Source organism: Hyaena hyaena, unplaced genomic scaffold (genome assembly GCF_003009895.1).
Source record: "Hyaena hyaena isolate Hyena2069 unplaced genomic scaffold, ASM300989v1 scaffold_63, whole genome shotgun sequence".
NCBI classification, from domain to species: domain Eukaryota; kingdom Metazoa; phylum Chordata; class Mammalia; order Carnivora; family Hyaenidae; genus Hyaena; species Hyaena hyaena.
In genome coordinates, this window is record NW_024080695.1 from 2173194 (window position 1) to 2197546 (window position 24353).

A 24353-nucleotide genomic window follows, 5' to 3' on the forward strand; every position below is an offset into this window, starting at 1 on the left:
GCCGCGGCCGCCTGAGGCCACCCTCTAAAACCGGCCTGTAGCGGGTCGTTTAAATACGGGCCCGTCACGCGTCGGGCTCCCAGAGCCGCGAAGGGCTTGAAGTCCCGGGGCTGTTCGGTGCCCCCTAAGGAGACGGAGGCCGGTGCTCACACAGCTGCCCGGAGGCAGACGCTGCCGCCTGCGAGGCTGGGTCCAGCGGGGCCGCCATCCTCCTGGCCTGTGGCCCCGAACCCAGGCCTGGCCCCTCCTGCCCAGACCTCCTGGGCGCCCCCACCCTCACCCTGCTGCCCCGACGTGCTAACCCGGGCAAGTTCGCGGCTCTCGGTGTCCTGCCGTGGGGTCTCTGGGCAAACCGCCTGGTCTCGTCCTGCCTCGCTTCCCCATCGCCCGGTGGTGCGCGGCGGGGGGCGGGGTGACAAGGAGCAGATGCAGAGACGCTTCGCCCCCTCCACGCGCGTAGCGGGCTCCGTGGGCGCTCGGCCCCATCGCCGGGGGGCGGGGGCGGTACGGCAACACACGGGGAGAGGACACGTCAGGGCAGGCGACCGTCTGGCCCACGACCACGGACTGGGAGGGAGCGGGGGGCCGGCCCGGCGCCCCTGTGCTCAAGGTGGCGTCCCAGGCCACTGGCGTCAGGTCCGGAGGCGGCAACGGCTGTGGCTGGGGCGGGGGGGGGGGGGGGGGGCAGGCTGCCCTAGGCGCCCCCCGCCGGCTAACAACCATGTGCTTGTAAACTTTAATTTCCGTACAGTAGAGAAACACACAGTACAAGCAACACGGGGAATCCCCTGTACAGCAAAGCTCCCCACGGCACCTCACAGCACAGCCTGCCCCCGCCCGCCACTCCCGGGCCACCCAGCAGGCGACTGCCCGGCGCAGGACAGCACAGGGGAGGCGAGGCCAGCTCAGTCCTACCCCCGTCGGGGGGCTTCCGCTGCCCGCTGCTGCCCCAAGGTCACCTCCAGGACAAGAGGCCTTCCGGAGGGTGTGACTCTCTCTGCTCCGGGCCCGTCTCTCTCCCGCCACAGGGGTCGGCTGGGAGGCCAGGGCGCGACCCCTGGTGCCTGCTGTGGGCCGGGTCCCCGCACTGGGCCCGCAGAGGCTGTCACACATGGCCGCCCTCAGGGCCTCCAGGCTGGCGGGGGCCCAGCGCCCGTCATTCAGTGTGGTGGGCGCTGTGTCCGGTGTGGGGGATGGGAGGCCCTCCCTGGGGAGGACGGGCTCGGGACTGACCTGAGCAGGCGAGTGGGGGGAGGGGCAGGGGTAGGTTGGACACTGAGACCCGAGTATGGACAGGTGTAGAGGCAGGGGTGGGGGCTGCAGGAGACTCCGGAGTTGGAAGGTGACCCTCGGGAGCACCTGTACGAGGGGACGTGTGGCTGCCTGGGGGCACTGTGACGAGGGAGCCAAGCCCCCGAAGGCTGGGAGGCGGGTCCCGGGCCAAGCCCACCTGCCGCTCTGTCCCTGGACAGCCAGGAGGAGGCCTCTGGCTCTGCTGAGGACCGTGCGTGGTCCTTCGTCCCCACCCCGCGGGACGCAGCGGCCCGGACGGGACCCCTGGGCCGGCAGCTGTCCTGGGCTGCGGGCTCCAGCGCTCGGCGATGCGGGGAGGGCCCCTCACAGGACCACCTCGGGCGCGATGCTAAAGAGGAGGTCGTCGTTGCCGCGGCGCACCTCCAGCAGCAGAGGGGACTCCGTCAGCACGGCCTCCTGCAGCTCGCTCGAGTCCGCCAGCGGGCGCCCGTTGACCTTGACAATGATGTCGCCATCTTGGATGCCGCCCCTGTGGATGGAGGGACACCAGTCACTGAATGTCCCTGCAAGGCCAGGACCCCGCTCGGGGGTCGGCCTGGTTGAACAGCAGCAGCTGAAGACCCACTCCCATGGGTGACAACGCACCCTGGCTGCAGGGCCCCTATGCCAGTCGGAAACCGCCGCCCTGCAATGGCCCAGGCTTCGCTAGCCCGCTTCTTCTACGCGACGGGAGGGCCAGGTCCGAGCGGGGCTGCAGGCTTCCTGCCTGGGCGGCCTCAGGCCAGGCCTTGGAGCCTCGGTCCCTACGCCTGTGTTCCCTGCGGGGACACGCCCGGCAAATTACGAGGTCCAGGCTGCGGTGAGGGGTAACCACGAAGGCGCCTCTGGAGCGCTGACTCATGCTGCGGCCTCAGCCGGCGGCAGCCACCGTGGCCCCACGGCTCTGGCCCCTGGGGGTGGCCAGCACGTTGTGGCTCCTGGTGCCGGCCACCTGCCTCAACCCTGAACAAGGGGCCCGAGCTTGGCCTTTATTCTTTGGCTTCATGGATCGGTGTGTTAACAGCTTCTACTGCAGGCTGCGCACGTGTGCTGGGCCCGTGTCCTCCCGCACAACCTCTAAAACAACACAGCGCAGAAACAGCAAGGGGGTCTTGGTCATGGGCCGGAGGCCTGCCCGCCGGGGTCATCTCTGCTCCAGCCCCTGCCCCGCCCCCCACGGTACCCATGTGCAGGGCCTCCAGCTGCGGGAACTACCGTTTAGACCCCTGACGGGGGCGGCCTGCCCACCACACCGGCGGAGACCCGGGCGGAGGAGGGAAGGGGCTTGGCAGAGCCCCTGTGGGCCTGGATCGGCCCCGCGAGCATGCCGGCTGCCTCAGCTCGCGGTGCTGCTCGCGGTGCTGCACACAGTCCACCTGGCCCCAGAACTTGGTGGGGAAGAAAACAGAGCTCCGTCTCGTTTGAGCTTGACAAGGTCTCCTCAGGGGACAGAGAGTGGGCTGGATCGCGTCCATCTTGCAGACGAGGAAAGAGGCCACGGAAGACCCAGGTGGGCCCATCAGGCTGCTAGGAGTCAGGCTGGCATGGGGTTTGAGCTCTGAGGGGGGGTCTCCACTGCTCTGTCTCCCCAGACCCAAAGGAAAGGGCATTCTGGGGGCGCCTGGGGGGCTCAGTCGGCTGAGCGTCTGGCTTTGGGCTAGATCTTGATCTCATGTGGGTTCAAGCCCCACATCAGTCTCTGTGCTCCAGCTCGGAGCCTGGAGCCTGCTTCCAATTCTGTGTCTCCCTCTCTCTCTGCCCCTCCCCTGCTCTCTCTCTCTCTCTCTCTCTCTCTCTCTCTCTCAAAAATAAATAAATGAGGGGCGCCTGAGTGGCTTAGTCAGTTAAGCGTCTGACTTTCTCTTAGGTCATGATCTCGCGGTTCGTGGGTTTGAGCCCCGCGTCGGGCTCTGTGCTGACTGCCAGCTCAGAGCCTGGGGCCTGTTTCAGAGTCTGTGTCTCCCTCTCTCTCTGACCCTCCCCTGCTCACGCTGTCTCTCTCTCTCTCTCTCCTAGAAATAAATAAAACATTTAAAAAATAAATAAATAAATAAATGAATGAAAAAAATAAAAATAAAAGGGAAGGCCATCCCGAAGCAAGGGTGGTCAGTGCCAGTGCTCTGAGGGGTACCTCCTCTCTCCAGCCTGGCCCCAGCTTCGACGACAGGCCGGAATCCCACCTGCCACTTCCGTGCCATGCCACGGGCCAGGGGCTCAAGGTCATGCAAGGTCACTGAAGCAAGTCCACCTGAGGTGTCAGGCCCACCCAATACCACCCTCCACCCCCCGCACTGAGGCCTCCCGTCTGTCCTCTCCCCCTCCCGTCGGGCAGCCTACCTCTCAGAAGGTGAGTTTGGAATGACTTCCTGCACGTAGATCCCACTGCTGACCGACGGGAAGTCTGGGTCGCTGGCTTTCAGTTCTTCCAGCAGACTGCAAAGACAGTTCCACAAGTAAGCCACGTCCGCCTCCATCCTCACGTGGAGGCAGCCACATCCCCGAAACAGCTGGAGCCCCCAGATGCAAAGAAGGACTCCCCCCCACCCCCGCAGGGCCTTCGGTGGGAGTGCGTCCCCGCTGACGCCCTGATTTGGGACTACTGGCCTCCAGGATTGTGAGGGAAGGGATTCCTATTGCCATAAGCCATCGAGTTTGTGGTGATCTGTTACGGTAACCACAGAGCCTTCCTGGAGGCGACGGCACCTGAATGGAATCCTGAGGGAGCTGAGGGAGCAGGGGGACTGGCCTGAGCCAAGGCTTGGGAGCACGAGTGCATCGGCCCACGGAGCACCTGCACGCGGCCGGGCATGGCTGGGCAGGGCCCCGGAGGAGGACGCAGGGGCAGCAACGCATCCCTGAGACACTCACCTCGGGGTGATGGTCCGCATCCGTATGCCGATGAACCGCTTCTTCCAGTCTGGGAACGAAACACGACGGGATTCCGTTAGAGCCGTCACGAAAGCCTCGGCCTTCCGTAGTGCCCACGTGGGGACTCGGTTCGCCCCTGGAGCCGAAAAGGCGGCAGGAGCCTCCCCACGCAGTCACAGGTCTAGAGCCGCTGTCTTGCCTCGTCTGGTGGCCTCATGCCCACCCTCGTCCTCAGGCCCCGCGCACCCACATCAGCTCCCGCACCTGCTCTGTTGTGAGCCCCACGCCCAAACCCTGATGGTCTGAAAGGGGCTCTCCTTTCCAGCCTCCATCTCCCAGATTCCCCACACCTGCCTGCTCACATCTGAACTTGTCACCTTATCCTGCCTTCCCCACAAATTATAATAGTAGCCGATAATGCCCAGGCAGCACGAGGTCAGGTCCTCTGTTTGGAGTGTTATACACACAACTTCCCTCCGGCTGCTCCAGCCTGTGACTTAGAAGCTGTCCTGGACCCAGAAATGACATTTACCTAAAATGTCCTATCACAAAAGCATGCTCTCTGACCACAGCAGAATTAAAGTAGAAATATCCAGAACTTAGAAATGAAATGACATACTTATGAACAATCTGTGTTCAAAGACTAAATCAAAGAGGAAACCAGAAAGTATTTTAAACTAAATAAAAATGGCAAAATGACGTATCAAAGTTTGGGAGATGCAGGTAAAGCAGTACTTGGAGGGCAATGAATAGTACCAAAGTGCCAATATCAGAAAAGAAAGGGGTTTCAGATCAGTGACGTCAGCTTCCACCTTAAGAACTAGAAAAAGAAATTCAGATGAAGCCCAATGTAAGCAGAAGAAAGGAAATACCAAAGATTGGAAATTGGTGAAGTAGAAAACAGAAATATAATAGAGAAGATAAAACTTTAAGCTTTCAGCCACACTGATCAGCCGAAAAAAGGAAAAGGCAAGATAATTATCCACACCAGGAATGGGAGAGGTGACATCACCATGGATCCTATAGGCATTAAAAGGGTCATAAGACTTAATGATGAATAACTTAATGCCAATACATTTGATGACCCGGACAACATGCACACATTTCTCGAAGTTTCCAAACTGCCAAATCTCATCCGAGAAGCAGCAGATAACCATGTACCCTTGCCTCTCCTTTTAAAAACTAAATTTGTAGTTAAAAATCTTCCCATAAAGAAAATTCCAGGCCCAGGTGGGCCCACAGGAGAATTCTACCAAATGGTCAGGAAAGAAATAGCACCAACTCTGGACAAGCTCTTGCAGCCAACACCTCTGGGATATTGTGATTTATAATGAGAAATATGTGTTTTGGTGTTGGCTTTTGGTTCCCAGCACACAGCCTCTAGCTCTTTTATAATCCCTGTGATAAGGGCTCTGGGGGCATCTTTTGCTGTCAGCTCCCGAAATAGTGACAGTGACAAATGTGAGATGGGTGTCTTCTGATACTCACACCACAAGCCCCTTTTCCCCTGCCAACCACTCCTGAGTATGTTAGTGAGTGACTTTGAGAAGCCCCTAAGGAAGGGGCCAGTTGCCAGGAAAACCTACCCATGTGTCTAAGGGTCCAGCTTTCAGCTCCAACTCCCACCCTGCCTCTGGGGAGAGGTGAGGGGCTGGAGGATGAAATAATCACCGTGGCAGTGATGTAACCAATCACGCCTACGGACTGAAGCCTCCATTCAAGCCCGAGAGGGTGGGTGGGAGAGCGTCCGCCAGTTGGTGATTCCCCAGAGGGACTCCGGGCCCTTCCCCAGACCTGACCTGTGCATCTCTTCTGTCACTGTTCTGAGTGACACCCCTTTACACATAAACTGGTAACCTGGTAAGTCACTGTTTTCCTGCGCTCTGTGAGCCGCTCTAGCAAATGACCAACCCGAGGAGGGGGCCGTGAGAACCCCCAGTCTATAGCCGGTGGGTCAGAAGCACAGGTGACAGCCTGGACTTTTGACTGGCATCTGAAGCGGGGGCGGTCCTGTGTGACCTTGGCTGTGGGCTCTGACGTGATCTCCAGGCAGACAGCGTCAGACTCGGGGGAGAACAGGACAGCCAGCTGGTGTCGGGAAGCCCCTCGCACTTGGTCAGCAGGGTGTCAGAAGTGACACGCTGTCGTGGCAGAGAACTGAGGACAGACCAGAGACATGGGAGAGGACTTTTTCCTCAGCAACTTCCCAACTACCGTCCGGACACCAAGACCAGAAAATTAGACCAGCACCCCTTGGGAAGATGGCTGCAAAAGCTGGAGACGTTTCCAGCAAACCAAGTCCAACACCATGCAAACGGGGATAAAGCACCGTGAGTAAGGAGGGGGAGGTACCCAGGAGTACACGGTGCCTCAACACTCGAAGGCCAACCAGCACAATTTACCACATTAACAGACTAAAAAGGAAAACCATCAACTCAAAAGGCACAGAAAAAGTGTCTGACAAAATCTTCCAACATCTGCTCCTTCTAAAAACCACAAATTGGGGCGCCTGGGTGGCTTAGTCGGTTAAGCGTCAGACTTTCGCTTAGGTCATGATCTCGCGGATCGTGGGTTCGAGCCCCGCGTCGGGCTCTGTGCTGACTGCCCGCTCAGAGCCTGGAGCCTGTTTCAGTCTGTGACTCCCTCTCTCTCTGACCCTCCCCTGCTCACGCTCTCTCTCTCTCCTAGAAATAAATAAAAATAAATAAATAAAAATAAAATAGAATAAAATAAAAACCACAAATGGGGGCGCCTGGGGGGCTCAGTCGGTTGAACGTCCAACTTTGGCTCGGGTCATGATCTCACGGTTCGTGGGTTCAAGCCCCGCGTCGGACTCTGTGCTGACAGTTCGGAGCCTGGAGCTGCTTCAGATTCTGTGTCTCCCTCTCTCTCTGACCCTCCCCCGCTCACGCTGTCTCTCTCTCTCTCTCAGAAATAAATAAATAAATAAATAAATAATAAATAAATAAATAAATAAAATAATAAAAACCACAAATGGAAGGGAACTTCTTCTGCCTGAGGCAGGACACCTGTGAGAGACCTTGAGCGAGCCTCCTGCTTACAGGTGGAAGACCAGAGACTTCTCTCCAAGGTCAGGAACAACGCTAGCACACCCTCTCTCACCACGTTTATTCAGTATCTTATGCAGGCTCCAGCCAGGCAAGAAGGAAAGGCATCCAGCGTGGAAGAGAGAGGCAAAACGGCCTCTATTCACAGACTGCAGAATAATCTGCATAGAAAATCTGACGAGGGCGCCTGGGGGGGTCAGTCCATTAAGCATCTGACTTCCGCCCAGGTCACAATCTCATGGTTCATAAGATCTGGGGTAGGAATTGACAAGCTAATTCTAAAATCCATATGGAGGGGAGCCTGGGGGGCTCAGACGGTAAGCGTCTGACTTCGGCTCAGGTCAGGATCTCACTGCTCATGGGTTCGAGCCCCACATCGGGCTCTATGCTGACAGCTCAGAGCCTGGAGCCTGCTTTGGATCCTGTGTCTCCCTCTCTCTCTACCCTTCCCCCACTCATGTTGTCTCTCAAAAATGAATAAATGTTTAAAAAAATTAAAATAAAGAAAGACTAGATAAATAAAAATTGTAAAAGTAAACTGCTAGGAGAAGATATTTCCAACCTTTGGTTAGCAAAGATTTCTTAGATACAACACCACACGCATGATCCATTTAAAAATTTTTGTTCGGGGCTCCTGGGGGGCTCAGTCGGTTGAGCCTCCGACTTCGGCTCAGGTCATGATCTCATGGTTTGTGGGTTTGAGCCCCGCATCGGGCTCTGTGCTGACAGCTCAGAGCCTGGAGCTGCTCCCAGTTCTGTGTCTCCCTCTCTCTCTGCCCCTCCCCTGCTCACGCTCTGTCTCTCTCTGTCTCAAAAATAAACATTTAAAAAATTTTTTTAATAAAAATAAAAATTTTTGTTCAATGAGACTTCATAAAAGTTACAAAACTTCTGCTCTTTGAAGACACGTTAAGAGAATGAAAAGCGAGGCCACAGGAGTAAACATTTGCAGCTCGTCCCTCTGTGGAAGGCTCCCATCCAAAGTGCTCTCAAAACCTACAAAGGACACAGACGACCCAATTGTTTTTAAGCGAGCAAAATATCTAAACAGACATTTCCGTCCCGAAGACAGGTGGGACTGGGTGAGGGAGGTCAGAGTGGGGGGGGGGGGTGTGCAGGGAGGCTGGGCCCGCGGCTCTGCAGAGCAGGCGGCTTGGTGTTCACCCCCAGCAGGTGCAGTCCCGGGGGGCTTTGGGGCAGAGACGGGCCTGCAAATCTGGGAGTCACTCCCTAGATGGCATTTCAACCCTCAAGACGGGGTGAGGGCCTCAGAGGAAAGGACAAAGGGCCGGCACAGAGGCCAGGGCCCCGCATCCAGCTCCTCGCATGACCAGCCCCTGGTCAGCACGGCTCACACCCCAAGCTCAGGCTTCTAACAGGAAGGGGCCTGAGCCTTCTGGGCTTGTGCGTGAGCGGCCGCCAGGCCAGGCAGACGTGCGGCCCTGTCACCCGCGAGGAAGCGCCATCTGTCTGAGTCCTTGGTTACAGCCCCACTCGGCACCCAGCCGGGAGCCAGCGGGCCCTGCCCCAGACGGCTTCTCCAGAAACAGGGGCGTGGGGTGCGGGGCGGGGGGCCTGACTGGGTTTCTAGGTCAGTGGACAACCCCTGAGTGCCCTCCGTCACTGGGACGTCACCTAAATGCTGGGGTCCCCGCGGTGCTGGGGACACAGAGGTGGCCTGCAGGTCCCGGCTTCGTTTCTGGCCGAATGTGTCATGAAGCCACTTTGGACCCAGGTGAGGCATGGACGTCAGGGCAGGTGATAAAAACTTGGGGGGGGGCGGGGGAAGAGGGAGGAGCGAGTGCTCCCTTTAGGGAGCCGGGTGCTCCCCATGCCACCCGCGCGCTCACGTGGCTGGTCAAAGCGCTGAAAGGGGGTCGCTGTAGGGCACTTAACTTCACCTCCACACAAAGCCACGGAGAAGCACAAGCCTGGGGCTCCTGGGGCATCAGGGCTGATCCCGGATTTGCCCCCTGAGCCCCCCTCCCCGGGAAACGCCCCGGGTCCAACACTGACGGGGCCCCAAGCTGCAGGGGGAGCCGCTGCCGCACCCAGCCAGGCCGCCAGGAGGGCGGTTCCCCCGTGGACTCCTGGCCCACGCCCGCGGCTGCCCGCCTGCCCGTGGGTGTGGCTCCCGGCCCCACCTGAGTCCGCGGCTCCGCTAACTTTCGCTGTCATCGCCGCTGCCCCGACGGTCACACCACTGAGCTGCGAGCGCGCCCAAGTCAGGTCTCAGGGACACGCAAGCCTGTGGCACCCTGAAGACACGACAACGGGCTCCACGGCACCGGCCCTGCCCGCCACACCCCTGCTCCTGCCTCCGGTCTACTGGGGGAGCTCTCCAGCAGGCGGGTGCCTGGAGTGGCGTGTGGCCGCAAGGCCGGGAAAGTGCCTCCAGTCCCCACCCCCGCGCCTCCCTGCGCCTCTCCCTGGGCGCCGGGGACAGAGGACCCTGGGGCAGGAGGTGAGCGACGTCCCTCCCCAGGCTGGACGTGGCCACTGAGGACCTGACACTGAGGGCCCCACTGACCCAAACACTGCCGGGGGTGCGCTCGAGTCCCGAGGCCGGCGGAGCCCCAAACGCTCGCGGGGCCGGAGCTGAGCTTCCCTGGGCGCAGCATGGTGGCTCCTTTCAGAGGCCTCTGACCCCTGCCTGGACAGGACCAAGCAGGGCCCCTCAACGTCTCCTTAATTTAATTTAAGGATGGTTTCTTTTAAAGAACTTTAGATTAACTGGGTTTAAGTATTTCGAAAGTTTTATTAAGAAACAGAAGGGAAGAGCGAACACGTCAAGCTCCAAAAGATTTTAAATTGTGGATTCAGCCATCCGGCTAAGAACCGCTGGGCTCTCCGACTAGTTGGCATGTCCCGGGGAGGTGGCAGCTCTGGGGATGGGGGTGAGTGTTTGCCAGGGTGTCTGGGGAACAGTCTGCATGACAGAGGAACGAACCCTGTGGCCCCCGGCGGGCTCTTGCCTGAGAGAGGAGAGGAAGGTGCGAGAAGCAAGGGGCCGCTACCATCGGATTTCCCAGAACCTGACAGCTTAGCCTGTGAAACACGCGATCCACCGATCTCCAGGAGGCGGCCAAGGCCAGAGGCACCGCTGGAGCAGAGCGTAGTTACGCTAGGAACACTCAGCTACTAGGGAAAGGACCAAGGCTATGACAGGTCTGAAGGTGAGGCCCCGGGTTAAGTTCTGAGCTTCCTAGCAGCCAAGGAGTAAAGGGCTCCAAAGGGTACAATGGCCCCTCTGTCAAAAGAAGGGGCCTTCAGCTTCGTTAGGGAAGGAGGGCTCGGCCCTGGCTCCAGGCCATCTTCACACAAGGGCCCCCGATGAACCACACGGAGTCCTCAACAGCAGTTCTTCACGTGACCAGTCCTCACAGTACTGGTCGCGGCTGCTCTGGGTTCCGCGGGCTTGGCGGGCGGGATCCTTGAGGTCAGGGCAAGCGCGAAGAGGCCCCTGCTCTCAGTGAACGGCAGGGGAGGGGGCTGGGAGGAGACAGGGAGGCAGTCTGAAGGTGTGAGGAGTGGGGAGGGGGTCTGGGCGCCGGCCAGGTGGGCACGGAGACAGAATGGCAGGAGGGAGGCGCTCACTTGGGCTACAATGAAAGGCGGGAAGGTGGGGCCGCCAGGAAAGCCCCCGAGAACAGGGGACGCATGGCCCTACTCTGGAAAGCAGCTGTGACCGCCGACTGTGAGAAGGCGACCGGCAGGCCCTCGCCGGGAGCCACCCGTGCCTGGCCAGGGCCTGCAGCAGGCGGGTGCCCAAGGCCGTCCGGGAGCGGGCAGGGGAGGCTGGACGTCTCTGTGCATGCGGACGGGGAGGTGGGGCTGAGAGCAAAATGGCTTCCAAGGTTCAGGGGCTTGGGCTCCTTTGGAGTAGAGGCTACCCTCCCGGGCAGTCCGCGCGACCAGCAGGCTGAAAGGGGGGGCGCTCAGGGGCGGGCAGGGGGGAAGAAGGAAAGGAGGGAGGCAGGTAGATGGGTGGAGTGGGGGATGGGTGGGGGAAAGAAGGAAGGTGTGGCTGGATGAGGTGGGGGATGGGTGGGGAGATGAATGGAGGAAGGAAGAAGTGTGGATGAATGGAAGGAACAATGAAAGGAAGGAAGGAGGGAGGGAGGAGGGAGGGGAGGGGGAGGGGGAGGGAGGAGGGAGGGGGAGGGGGAGGGGGAGGGGGGAGGGGGGACGGCAGGAAAGGCTGGTCTGCAGCAGCCCAGAGAAGGGGAACCTGGGGAGCCCAAGCCGCTGGAGGTGGGAAGCGGGAGGTGGGGGGTAGGAGACCCGCGGCCCGAAGGGTCTAGAGAGGCGGGGGTTGCACGTGGACGTGAAGAGGGGGGAAGACTGAGAGGGCGGGCGCAGGGTCCCCGGCACTTGCGGGGACAGCACGGAAGGCCAGCGCCCCCTGCCTCACAGCCCCGGGCAGCGCCTCACCTCTGATGTGTTTGTCCTGGAACTCGGCGAGGAAGCGCGTGATGCGGTCGGAGGGGATGGCAAAGGAGATGCCGGCCGCCACCTTGAGCGTGTTGATGCCAATGACCTCGCCGTCCTGTGCGGGGCCATCAGAGGGGGCGGTCACCCGGGGAGCCCAAGCACCGTGTCTGCCGCCCAGGCCCCACGGCCGACCCGGCCATCACTGCCCCCGAGGGGCCCCCAGAAGGTGGGGGTTCACCTCCAGGTCAGGGACCCCCACCTGTCCCTCTGAACCTGACCCCTCCTCTCCCCGGCCCCGCAGGTAGTGCCCAGCAAGGAGGACATCCCCCGGCGGCATCCTGGGGGCCCAGACAGCGGGTGGTGAGACCCCTGTCTGCCTTCCTTCTAGAAGTGCGGCTGGGGCATGAGGTCAGGGCAGGTCCCCGAGCATCACCGTGCTTGCTGTATCCCAGGAGCTGGCCTCCCCTGCTGCCCCCACCCTGCACCCTCCCGGGAAGGCGCTCCTCCCCTAGCCTGGCGTGCACCCGGCGCTGGCTTTTCTGGCCTCCCGCAGGAGCTTTCTGGAACACCAGTGTCGTGGCCCTTGTCCCGCTGAGCGTCCGGCCCCTCCCACTCATGTCGTGCTTCTCCCCGGACTCTCTCCTGCACGCCCCCCTCGACCCCAAACCCTCGGTCTCCACAGTCCAAGTTAGATGCCCCCGCCTCCAGGAAGCCCTCCCTGCCTGCACCCCTCCAGCACCCCCTCACTGCTCCTCACGTCACATCTTCCCACGTCAGACACACTGCTGCAGGATGGGAGCCCCCCAGAGTAGGGATGGCAGCCAACAGTTCTCGGGGCCCAGAGCTGAACTGATTTCTGATTTCTGAACTCCCATCTCCCCTGGGATGAGAATGAACCTGATTCTGGGGCCCAGGACAGACCCGGGACAGGGGTGACCCAAGAGGGCTGGGACAGAACGAGGATGTCCCTCACCTTGCACGTAAATGCAAGGATGGGGGACCCAGAGCGGTGACCAGCGGTGACCTGTGTCTCCCTTGCCCCAGGTCCTTGATGGGTGGTCCCTGCCTGGCCGCCGTTCGGGGCCATCCTTACTCGGCTCCCCCAGAGGCTTGGGGGGCAGGGCAGCGCACCCTTGGGGTCCTGCCCCCCCGCAACACTCCAGCCCAGCCACAGGGTGTGACGGTTCAAGGCCCATCTTTGAGGTCCCATCCCTGCCTGGGGCTGTGCGGCCATGTGAGCGGAGCCCGGAAAGCTAGACACCCCTGCTCCTGGGGACACTTACCAGGTTCACCAGAGGCCCCCCGGAGTTCCCGTACTGCAAGGGAGGAAACGAGACGTTAGCTGAGCCCCTTGAGGGTTCCGACCCCTCACTCTTAACCAGCACAGGTACTCGGATTTTACCCCCAACAGCCTCACTCCTGCCCCCATTTCCCAGGTAAGAAAGCCGAGGCCCCGGATGCTGTTGAGGACAAGTGGATGCTGTCTGAGGACAGGTCTGGCCTGGGCCGGAGCTCTCTGCACAAACCTCACGCCTCCAGATTCGCCTCACAGGGTACAGTTCTATCCCACCCACCCCCGGGGGTCTCTAGAAAGCCTAACATTTCTAGAAGAGCCCGAACCACGGCACGGCGGAGAGGTGGGGGTGGAGCGCCTGGGCAGAGCGCGCGGTGAGCACCGAGGCGCCCTGAGGACGAGAAAAGCGGGGCTGGCGGGGCCTGTGATCCGGGCTACACCTCTGCGTCTCCCAGGGGCCGGTCAGGGCCAGGACAGAGGCTGCTATAACCCCCAGGGCGGGCCTGGCGTCCGGTGCAGAAGTCACAGGGAGTCCGAGCTCCGTTCAGCCTAAAGAAGGAACTTTCTAGCAAGCGGACGGGCTGAGTGATGGCCCCCCAGAGGCCCCGCGAAACTCACGTTGATGATGGCGTCCGTCTGGATGTAGTCCATGTCTGAGTCGCGGAGGCCCAGCTCCTTGCCGTCCCGCTGGGCCGTGCTGACGATGCCCGTGGTCACCGTGTTCTGCAGGGCAAAGGGACTGCCGATGGCCACCACAAACTCGCCCGGCCGCAGGTCAGCTGAGCGGCCCAGCAGCAGCGCCGGGAGCTTTTTCTGAAGGGGGGACACGGGGAGGGAGGCTCAGCTGTCTGCCTTGGGTGGGACTGGGGCCAGATGGGGGCCGGGAAGGTCCCAGGGAGGCCGGAGCAGCTGGGTAGAACCGTCAGGGGTGAAGGCCAAGGCGAGTGGCCAACTCAGACAGAGGCCAGGCTGGCCTCCAGCTGACCCGTAGGAGGAGGAACCCGGGGCTGGAGTCCTTGGAACAGAGCCTCAGCCGCGCGAGTGACCACAGGGGTCCCCGGGTGGGCTGCGGGAGTGGCACACAGGGAGGATGGCCACGGGGTCCGGCTGGGCACAGCCTCTGAGGTCCACCAGTTCGGTGGTCACAGGCCCCTCTAAAAATCTGACAGGGGCTCTGAGCACCATCAGAAATGCATCCCACACAGACTGACGCGTACGACTGCAGGAGCCCTGGAGCCCTTGATCCTGCTCAACCTGATCTCCCAGTACAGACCCATAGGGAAACTGAGGCCCGGACCATAAGGTGACTTACCCAAGCCCTGCCACCACCCCCTGCACTCGGGGACACCTGCCCACTCCATTTTCATGTGGACCCAGTGGAGCGCTTCTGTCAGCATCCACAGCTGGGCCCACAGCTCTGATAGCCGGCCGTGTTGGGTTTGCCCAACACGGAATGTTCTGGAAGCCGCAGGGAACACTCTCAAAGGGGGTGCTCCTAAGGGCGGTTAAGGTGCCGAACGACATGCACACAGCAGCTAACATGAAATCAATGGCGGCTGAGGCCCCGTGGCCGGCACCTCCGTGAATTGGGGGATTTGGTGTCGCACCATGTGCTTCTGAGGCCACCATCCAGGTGGCCAGCGGAGGGGGATCCCAGTGACAGCAACTCCTTCAGACACAAAGCTTTATGAGAAGGTTCTGGCGACTGTTGTGTCCCGAGCACAGGGGCCTCCCTCTAGCTCTGGACAAGGACCCCACACCTCAGCCCATCTGACTGCCCGGTTTCGTGTGGTCACTGCTCTTTCCTCCTGTGACAGCCACCTTCCTTTTCTGCTCCGCGCACTATGCCAGATAAGGTTTTCTTTCCCTAGGGCGGTGTTCTTCAGAGCAGCTCCCAGTAAAAACGGTGGGTGCTGTGAACAGGGGTGAGGCAGGCCCACTGGGTGGGTCAAGGGGGTGTAACAGCTGCTGGGTGTGGCCCCAGGATTCTGCTGCAGCGGCCCCCAGACCCGCCGTCCTGTCTGGCTCTGCGTCACCCTGAGGGGGTCCTGGGGGGAGGGGGTCTGTGCACTGTGGCCCTCCGCCAAATCCAGCCTGGTGCCTGTTTTTTCAATAAAGTTTTATTGGGACACAGCCACAGGTTTGTATCAGCTGCGGCTGCTGCATCGTTGAGAGGTGTCCCCAGAGGGCACAGGCCCCACAAAGTCCTGAGGTGTTTACTATCCGGGCCTCTCCGGGAACGTGTGCCAGCCCCTATCTCTGGGCACACCCCTCACCCCACCCCAGCCTCAGTTTCCTCATCTTTAGAATGGAGACTCAGTAACTGCTCTGAAAGGGTCAACCGTGGGGAAGGGTCCCCGTTCGGATGAATCTCTCCTCCCTGGATTGGGCAAGAAGGACCCTCCTCAAAAAAGACTCATTATCACAAAATCTATACCTTTTACTTGGAAAGAGCAGAAGCCAGATTCAAAGTCAGCCAAGTGACTCATCAGCGCCTGGTCACCGACGGGGGGGGCTGCCCTCCCTGAGGGTCACAACTACGACACTGGACAAGCCCTGTCCCAGGCCAGCGGGGTCTCGGGCACTGACCTAACCTCTCCGAGCCTCAGTTTCCCCTCTGAAATAGCAGGACACGGACGCCCCTTCTGTCTGGGGCTGTGGGGCACAGACACAGTGGCAGCCCCTGGCAGTGCTGCGGGGTTGGGGGGGGGAGGCGGTGACTAAGGCCCCACTGTGGGTGCCTGGCCAGCTGGGGGGACGGGATGTGGAGGGTCTGGGGCCCATGTCCCAGAGCTCTCGGTCGTCAGCTCCACGGGGCAGCTGCATGTCCTGGAGTGACCAGAAGGGACACCAGCAGCGTCCCTGAGCCTTGGAGGGCAGCCCTGCGGGAGTGACTTGGGGCACATCGCTGGCGGGTGGCCGGTAGCCCGGCTCTGCCGCACACGGCAGCTCAGGGAAGCGTGGGGCGGGGGCTGGAGACCCGGGTCTACTCTGACCTGACCCGAGACTGGGCCTTGGTTCCTTCCTCGAGTGTCCCACAGGGGGGTGGGGCTGACGCGTCTCAGAGCTCTGGGGTCTGGGAAGGCGGCCCCGCCCCGCCCACACAACGTCACGCCCCGGCACCCCCCCCACGCCCCGCCCCGCCCACACAACGCCCCGCCCACACAGCGCCACGCCCACGCCACGCCCCCGGCACACTCACTTTGGGGTGGATCTTGATGGTGGCGATGTCCGACTTCTTGTCGATATCTTTGATGGTGGCCTCGTAGGTGTCCCCGTCCTGCAGCTGCACCTTGAGCTGCTGCCGGCCGGAGACAGCGTTGGTGCTGGACACCACGTGGGCGTTGGTGACGATCAGGCCGGCCTCCGACATGATGAAGCCCGACCCGCTGGACAGGGGCACGTTTCGGCCAAACAGAGGGTGTCTGGGGGGAGCAGCGCAGGCGGGAGGTCAGGGCGGGCGGGGCGGCCCAGCCGGGGGCCCGCTGGGGAGGAGCGGAGCCCCGCGTGGGGCACCCCCCGGGCCGGCCCGGGTCCAGGCCCAGCTCTGCCGGCCAGGCCACAGGCCGCTTATGCGGGACGTCTCACAGCCTCTAAGAGGGGACGGCCATCTCTGACTCACAATCTGCCGGGAGGAGACTGAGGCCCGTGCCTGGCCGGCCAGGCGGGCGCTCGCTGTCCTGCCCACGCAGAGCGGGAGCCAGACAGGCCGGGACTCTCCCCTCAGGGCCAACCCGCTCCTTATCTGGCAGCGGGCAGGCCTCAGTCTCCCCGGCTAGGAAATGGGGTATCTACCCTGCTGAGTGTGACGCCTGGTGGCTAAAGTGCCGGGAGGCAGGAAGTCACTCAACAAACAGGTCTGGGGGACAGCGCAGCAGGTGCTGGGGTCCCCGGGGGGGTCCTTTCCCGCGGAGGGGCAGATCTGACTATGCAGGGAGAGAAGGTAGCGCTGGGGGGGGATGTGTTCCCATCCCGCCCAGTCCCCCTCACCCCGCACCTGTCCAGAAGCCCCAGACAGTGTGACAAGCAGTGACGGTGGCAGGCTCTGCCCCATGAATGACACCAGGTGTCACCCTCTGGGGACTCAGGGGGCAGAGGGGGCACTGGACGGTGCAGGGCGGGGTGTGTGCTCAGACACAAGCAGTCGCCAGGCCTCCCCATCTGTCTCCGTAAACGGCATTAGATGGTCAGAGTCAGGAGTCCCTGATGTGTGACAATGCCCAGCCCCCCGCGGGGCCGAGAGGGAACCACAACCCGCTGCCAGAGGGCCCGGGACACGGCTTGGGACCCTCTCTGGGGCGGATCGCCCCTGGGACCCTGGAGTGGCCTGGACGGAGCAGGAGAGAAGGACCACGAAGTGGGGGGGGCTTCTCAGGGAAGTGAGGGCGTGCAGAAGACCCACCGCGGCAGGCAAGAACCAAGGTCCCCAAGCGCTCCCAGCAGACAGCCCGAGTGATTTAATGCTCACAGCCACCCTACGCTGCAGCAGGCCTTCAGTTTGCAGGTGGGGAAACTGAGGCCCAGGACTTGAACTACTTCTCTGGGTCAGGCAGGCAAAGGGCACAGCACTTGGTCCCTGGGGGGAAACAGCATGTGACCATGCACATGGGTGCTTCGCCCCTCTCCCCAGCTCCGTGTGGCCCTGGGCGGGGGCTGCACCTAGCCTCACCCCTGCACCCATGCTTAGGGTCTAGCACTTGTCTGCAGAAGGGGCCTGAGGCAGCCCCGGGGCCTCCCCGCCCAGGCCGGGGGCATAGCCGAGGCTCGCAAGCCTGATGAACATCTCATCTGCGTCTGGGATCTCACCGGCTCAGTCTGTCCACCCACCCAGCCACCCACCCACCCACGTGAACATTGGCCTCCAAGGCTGATGTGGCAACGGCATTGCTGCCTGGCCAGTCTGGGCTACAGTCAGCAATTAGCTGGCTTAGAGCCTGGTGCCCAGAGCCTTCTGGAAAAATACACTGTCCCCGTCTGAGCCACTGGCAAGGCCGGGGACATACCACTTAGCATGTCCGGTTATAATTTCCTCAATGACACGTCTCAGGGTCTGGAGGTCACAGAAAGGGCAGGAAGGGGTCAGCTCTGGGGCCTGAGAGACCTGGGGGTACACCCCGACTCAGCACTCAGCGGCTCTGCGGGCCGGGAGAAGTTTCCAGGCCTCCGCTCCACACCCAGAAAATGGGAACATTGAAGCTTAGCTTCTGGGGCTCAGCCCTGAGTGACAGCAGAGAGGACCTCGGGTTCAGTGTGTCAGTGGGCACTGAGGGGCGGGCCACCTGGGCCTGGCTCTGGGGTAGCTCCTGCGAGCGAGGGCCTGGCTCTCTGCACTAAGAGGCGGGCACTCACCAGGGCCGTTTGGAGAAATGTAGGCCAAGCAGCAAACAGGGCTCGGAGTATACAGTAGGAGCACACAGTAGGAGCACACAGTAGGTGTCCAAGGATATCGCTATTCTGACGCTGAGCTCATGCCATTGGTGACTCTCTGTGTGGAGCGCCATCAGGGGTGAACACTGTCCCCACCCCCCAGAGACGCAGGGGCAGCGATGCCCCGGAAGGAGTTCTCCACCTGGGCAGGCTCCACGCCCAGTGAGCAGGGAGGGAGCCCCGCGCTGGGGCCAGGAATCGGGGCGTGAGTGATTCTGCCCGCCCCCAGGGACTGCCGCGGGCCACCGGGTCCTCTGTGCCTCGTGTTGGCATAATGGCCCTGGCTGCCTCCACCCCCTCTGGAAGGCACTGTGGCTGGGGCTCTGAGCCCCCGCCTCATCTGGGCTGTTTGGGGGACCCTCTCCAAAGACAAAAGGAAGAGGAATTCTGATCCTCAGGTGTCATTCACACCATCAGTGTCTCCTCTTTGGGGGGTATGGGACGCTCCTGGAGGAGACCCCAGGGTTCCACTGAGCGACCAGCTTTCAGGGCTTGGAGCTTTCCAGAACCAGCTCCAGCAGTCCCTGTGCCACCAGAGCTGACACCACGGTGCACCTGCTTAGCACACCCTGGTGCTGTGAGCTCAATACCCCTCCTCTCAGCGGGAGACCAGAGTCAGAGGGGGCCGTCCCTCCCCAAAGGCGCACGCAGCTGGAGGCATCAGGGAGGTCTGCCTGGCCCCCCTTGCACTTGGCTTCTCCCGCCCCGGTGCCAGAGCGGGGGTGGGGGGCCTGGGAGGGGGCTCGCGCACCTCAGGAAGAGCTCAATGTGGACCACGGCCGGCGCGATCTTCTCCACCACGTCTGCGATGAAGTTGAACTTGTACCTCGGGCTGGTCAGCTGGTGGAGACCTGCACTGGCAGAAATAGCCAGGCGCGTGAATGAGACCCAGACTCTGCCAGTTGCCCCCCAAACCCCCACCCAGGAGGAGGCGCCAGCAGGGGCCCCCCAGGGAAGCTCCATGCTCAGCAGCGTGAGACGCCAGACCCACACCCCTCACTGGACGTGACACCACCAGGCAGGCCGCAAGGCTCAGAGATGTTAGGACCCTTGCTCTGGGCTGCGCATGGTGACGTGACATTGGCGCCGGCGCCGGGCCAGCCCCCCCGGGCCCTCACCCTTTCTCGCATCTACAGCAAGGCCCTGGTGTGAGGCCGCCGTCCCCTGCCCTGCCGGCTCTGGCCTGTCCTCCAGCCCTCGGGCCAGTGCAGTGATGGGGCAAGGTGACAGCAGAGGCCCCGTGCCAGCCCTTTGGAGCTGCCCCGGGCTGGCCCTGGGGTGGCCCCCTCCTGGGCACCAAGGGACGCCGGAGGACTGAGCGGCCAGGGCCCCCTGTCTGACTTGGCCAGACCCCAGTCTGACTTTCTAGGCGGTTTGTGGACCCCCTGGAACGTTTGCCGGGTCAGATTTCTGCTGCCGTCAGCAGTGGGGGGCCGGCGGCCAGGACCGCAGCCTAAGGGACGTGGGTGGCATCGTGCCCACACCCCTTCAGTCTTCCTGCTCGGGCATGTGCCGAGCTCTCTCTGGTCGCAGCCAGAGACTGGCGGGGCCTGGACCAGGGCTGCACAGCACTGCTTGTAAGCGGCTCCCCAGACGAGCAGCGGGTCCCACGTGCCGGGCTCGGCCAGGCACCCCCACTTCCATCTTAAAGGCGGGAAGACCGTGGCTCCCTGAGCTCAGTCCTCCTGCCCGAAGATGCGGATCTACTTGGAGAAGGCAGGTGCTGAACAGGCACTCAGGGCCCAGAGACAGCTTGCTGCAGGGTCCAAGGTCATGGGTGGGGAGGAGGCCCCCCCGCCCCACCGGATCTGCGATGTCTGCCTCTCAGCTAGGTGGTGGGCGCTGGACCCGGGGGCCCAGGCCACTGTGGCCGGCCTGACTCAAAGGCTGCCTGTCCGGGGGTGGCCAGAGCCGGGCTACGGTCGCTGCAAGGCCCCCTCACCCATCAAAATGCAGGCGGCCGGGGGCTACCCAGCCTGGGTGCCCTCTCCCTCCAGCGGTAAAGCCCTCGGAGGGGCGGGCGCTAAGGCTCAGAGCTCACATGAACAAGGGCCCCAGGGGCAGGGCCTGCTGTGGGTGCACACTCCCAGCACACCGTCGGGGCTCGGAGCCTCTATTTCCATGGGGTTCACTGATTCTCCCTGATGCTCCGCAGGTGAGGCCGCCAGTCAGCCGGCGGGCAGGCGGGGGGTGGGGGGGGAGCGCTGAGCCCAGCTCTGTCCTCCCCCCAGTTCCCCCCATCCCACACCCAGAACCCACATCAGGCTCTGGCCTCCGGGCACAGAGAAGGTCCCGTCCAGGTCCCGGTCTCTGACAAAGCCTTCCTCGCTTGGCAATTCCTGCACCCTGGGGACCTCAGAGGACCCCGGGCCCAGGCCCCTGTCCTTTCCACGGGGTAGGGGCTCCGCAGAGTCTGCCGGGTTTACCCCCGCCGAGGCTCGTGCCCACCATGCTTTGCTGGGGAGGGCAGTCCCCGAGGGCCATGTCAGGCGTCACCCCTCCCTGCTGTGTAGCCTGTTTGGCCATTTACCCCAAGTCTCCGCTCCATCACCCACCATTCTGTGCCTCAGCTGCACAGACCATTCCCCGCTTCCCCTTAGCAAGATGTTCCAGCTTGTCCCGTGCACAACTCAAATCCCGCCTCCTCCAGGCAGTCCCCCAGAAGGCTCCTTCCAGCCAACATGAGTCTCTCCCTCCTGGGGGGAGGGGTCCCAGCATCATGCCCCGCCCACAGCACTGCCTCTCAGGTGGGGTATATTCAAGCCACGCAGGCAGAGGGCCTCTGTGTGCGCGCGCCCCATGCCGTGTTTAGGCGAGTGACCCGTCAGGCACCTCACAGTGTGACCGAGGATGGGGCATGGGGAAGCCCAGAGGTGCCTCCATCCAGGTCCCAAGGACTTGAGAGCCTGAGCCCTCCCCGGCCCAGGGCCTGGGGCGCCCCTCTGAGGCTCCTGGGTCAGCCAGCTGGTGACCCGCGCCCAGTCAGGCCCTGTTCCTTTAAGCAGAGCCACCGTGGTGGGCGGTGGGGAGGGGAGGTGGGGCGGGGCCGGCCTGCTTCCTGGCCCTCCTCCCCACACACGGATGAGTCACCCCATGAATCAGTGGGAAGGGAGGACTCGGTTCCCACAGCCTCTTTCCACATGAAAACCTTGGGCCCCACGGCTGGAAAGCAGACTCTGTTTATTTGGGGTTTTGACAACCCCCGCCCCCACCCCCTCCTCAGCCAAAGCTCTGAAGTCAACAGTCAGTCCCGACCAGACTCAGCTGTTGGCGGTTTTTGTTGTTGTTTTGTTTTCAGAAATAAACTGTGATCTGCGGGCCTTGGAAGTTTTCGTTCAGGCAGATCTGACACACAGCACAGCCGTCAAGGCCAGGTGTCCAACGGCGCCTCCGGGAGAGGAAGGGACACGGCCAGGATGGGAGCGACTGGGACCGGAGTGGGCAGGGAGAGAAGCTGGGCTTCGGGGCTCCACCCTGGCGGGGCCCAGCTTCCCGGGGGGCTCGGGGGCGGTGGCACAGCCACACTCCCATGGAGCGACAGATGGGGAGTCCAAGGCCCGGGGTGGGAAAGTGACTGGCCCACACATCCCGCCGGGCCGCCGTATAGTGCTGTTACACAGCTTGTGGACTGCACAAGCTCAGGACCGTTACTAACAAAGATCGCAGCATGACTGGCTTCCCTGGGAGTTGGGCAGTGCACAGCCTGCCCGACTGTACACACTGCCCCTTCAGCACATAACGGGCACCGAGACCAGTTCTGTTCCCATAACTCTGCCGTCATGGCCCTATTCCGTCAGAAGAAGCCCCCGCCCGTACCACGTGGTTAGCTGTGAGTGGGACGGAAGAGCCATCAGCGACGACCCCAAAGCCTGTGCCCCTCTGCCCGTAATGCTGAACACGGCTGCACACCAGACGACGTCTTAGCGGCATTCGAGGACCAGGCTCCATCTCCATCCACAGCCTCACCTGCTGCCGCTCTCCTCCCTGTACCCCCAGCTCCCTTCCGTTGTCCCGCAAGCCCAGGCCAGCACACCTCCTCTGGGGAGCCCGCCCTGACTTGGCAGGCACAGGGACCACCTCACCGCTCTGGGTCCGACAGCCCCTTGTAACCCCTGCCCAGGTGTGTTCCTCTGTCCCCATGGCCTGGGCGCCCCAATCCACAGCACGAGAATGAGTGAATGAGCAGGGGGGGTGCATGGGTGTTCTGCAGAGACGGGGGCGCTGCCCCGGGGCCCCTCCACAGCCCAGCCCCCACCTGCAGGCCCCCCTCACCCACCAGGGGCAGGCTCGAAGCCCAGGAGCCGCCTCCAGGGTCTGATTAGCTTCCAGAGCATTTCTCTGCCTTTCTCTTTCTCTTGCAAGCTGGCCTGCCCCCAAGTAACCGTCGCCACGCGGGCCAGGAGCAGGGCCTTCAGGTCCCACTGTGGCCCCCAGGGGCACGAACGCTGCCATCTGGGGCCCTGGGCCCCCAGCGCCCGGCCCGGGAATGCAGGCTCCTCCCCCGCGGGCTCGGGATGCCTGTGACTCCAGTGAACTCTCATGACAGTCCGCAAGGCAGGGGTCTTTGCCCACCTTACGGGCCAGGAGGACCCCCACCAAGGCCCCGAGCCAGGTCCCTGGACGCTGACCCCAGGCACTTCCTCTGCCCCGGGGCGCCTGGCTGTCCCGCCCAAGGGCACCCAGCCTCGGGTCCTCGGCTCCGGTCAGCCCGGCTCCTCCAATGTGCCGACCTTGTGGAGGAGAAGGTTCTCCCACTGGCTCGTCTGGACTTTTTCAAGGTGGGTATGCAGGCCAGTCGCCACCGAAGCCAAAGTGGGCTCGGCCCCCGGCCCTCCTCTGACAGGAAGCCCTCCCTGCCCTGACCGGTCCATCCGCTGGCTCCCCTGGACTCAGGCTTCCAGCTGGGTCATGGGGCTAAGCAAGATCAGTGGAACTCTGCTGGGCGTGTGGCAGCCCTGCCACAGACACTGCCTTCTGGCACCTTCTCCTCCTCGACTTCCTCTCCTTTGCTCTCTCACTGATGTCAGAGACACCCGCCTGTCGGTATTTAGTCTGTGGGCACTCAGGTCTGTCTGCAGCGCTGTGCACAGCGCATTAGTCTCCTTGCCTCGCTGGCTGTTCAGTGGCCCAGTGAGGACAGCACCGTCATCCCCGTTTCACAGATGAGGAATCTGGGGTGCAGAGAGCTTAGGAGACTTGCAGAGCAGAATGGAGTCTCAGTTCCAGCTCCGCCCATCATGCGCTACAGGAGCTAAAGCATACAGTTGCACATGCTGTGCACTGCATATCTCCAAGGTTCACCCGCTCCCCCTCCACACGAGGCCTGGTGTTAGGTTTGGGGCACACATATATGCATCCTGGCCATGCCTTTGCTGCACCGAGGACAAGGGGTCTGTGACTTTATTCTCTTTCTTACCTGCTTGCCGAACACCCTTATCAAAATCAGACAGGAAAGCTACCTCCTTAAGGCGCTAGAGGTCTGCCTCGCGTGCAGAGCAGCAGACAGAAAATCCGCGGAATCTGGGCTCCGGCAGAGCTGTCCCTCCCCAGCTGGGGTAGGTCAATACCCCTGCTAAGCCTTTTCTTAGAACAGGCCATGAAAATAAGACCTAAAGAATGTGGGTTTAAGGCTTCGACAGCCGGAAGCACAAGGCTGGTGTGTCACCCTTGATCTTGGTAAACCCGGTGGCTTCCCTCCCTCAAAGCAGGGCCCCAGGAGGAGGCAGGACACACCGCTCACTCCGCCAGTGTGATTTGTGCAAACCCCAGGCCCCCTGGGGAGGCCGAGCACTCCTGGCGGGTGGGTGAGCTGGTGGATGGCTGAGGGGCGCCCATCAGGTGCATGGAGCCCGCGGGTGGAGGCTGGGGCCCTGTGGGTCCAGCTGACCCAGCACAGGGCCCATCTGGCTGAGCCGTGGCACCCGTGGTCACCCTTACATGGCTGCGTGTCTCCTCTGGGCCCCCACAGA

At 62.2% G+C, this 24353-nt stretch overlaps 1 protein-coding gene across 2 annotated transcripts in view; it reads right to left on the reverse strand.

Annotated features, from left to right (window-relative positions):
* Window positions 1–1279: 1279 nt before the first annotated feature.
* Window positions 1280–24353, reverse strand: part of HTRA3 (HtrA serine peptidase 3) — a 28672-nt gene continuing 5598 nt past the window's right edge. The window contains exons 2-9 of one of the 2 annotated variants that reach the window (XM_039232092.1): window positions 19136–19235; window positions 16160–16382; window positions 13576–13770; window positions 12947–12979; window positions 11664–11778; window positions 4162–4210; window positions 3631–3726; window positions 1280–1783 (exon numbers count right to left, since the gene is read on the reverse strand). In XM_039232092.1, the coding sequence (XP_039088023.1) occupies window positions 1618–1783; window positions 3631–3726; window positions 4162–4210; window positions 11664–11778; window positions 12947–12979; window positions 13576–13770; window positions 16160–16382; window positions 19136–19235 (977 nt within the window). In that variant the 3' untranslated portion in view covers window positions 1280–1617. Of the gene's footprint in view, window positions 1784–3630; window positions 3727–4161; window positions 4211–10102; window positions 10722–11663; window positions 11779–12946; window positions 12980–13575; window positions 13771–16159; window positions 16383–19135; window positions 19236–24353 lie in introns of those variants that run through there. The other variant, XM_039232093.1, reaches the window with a different exon arrangement.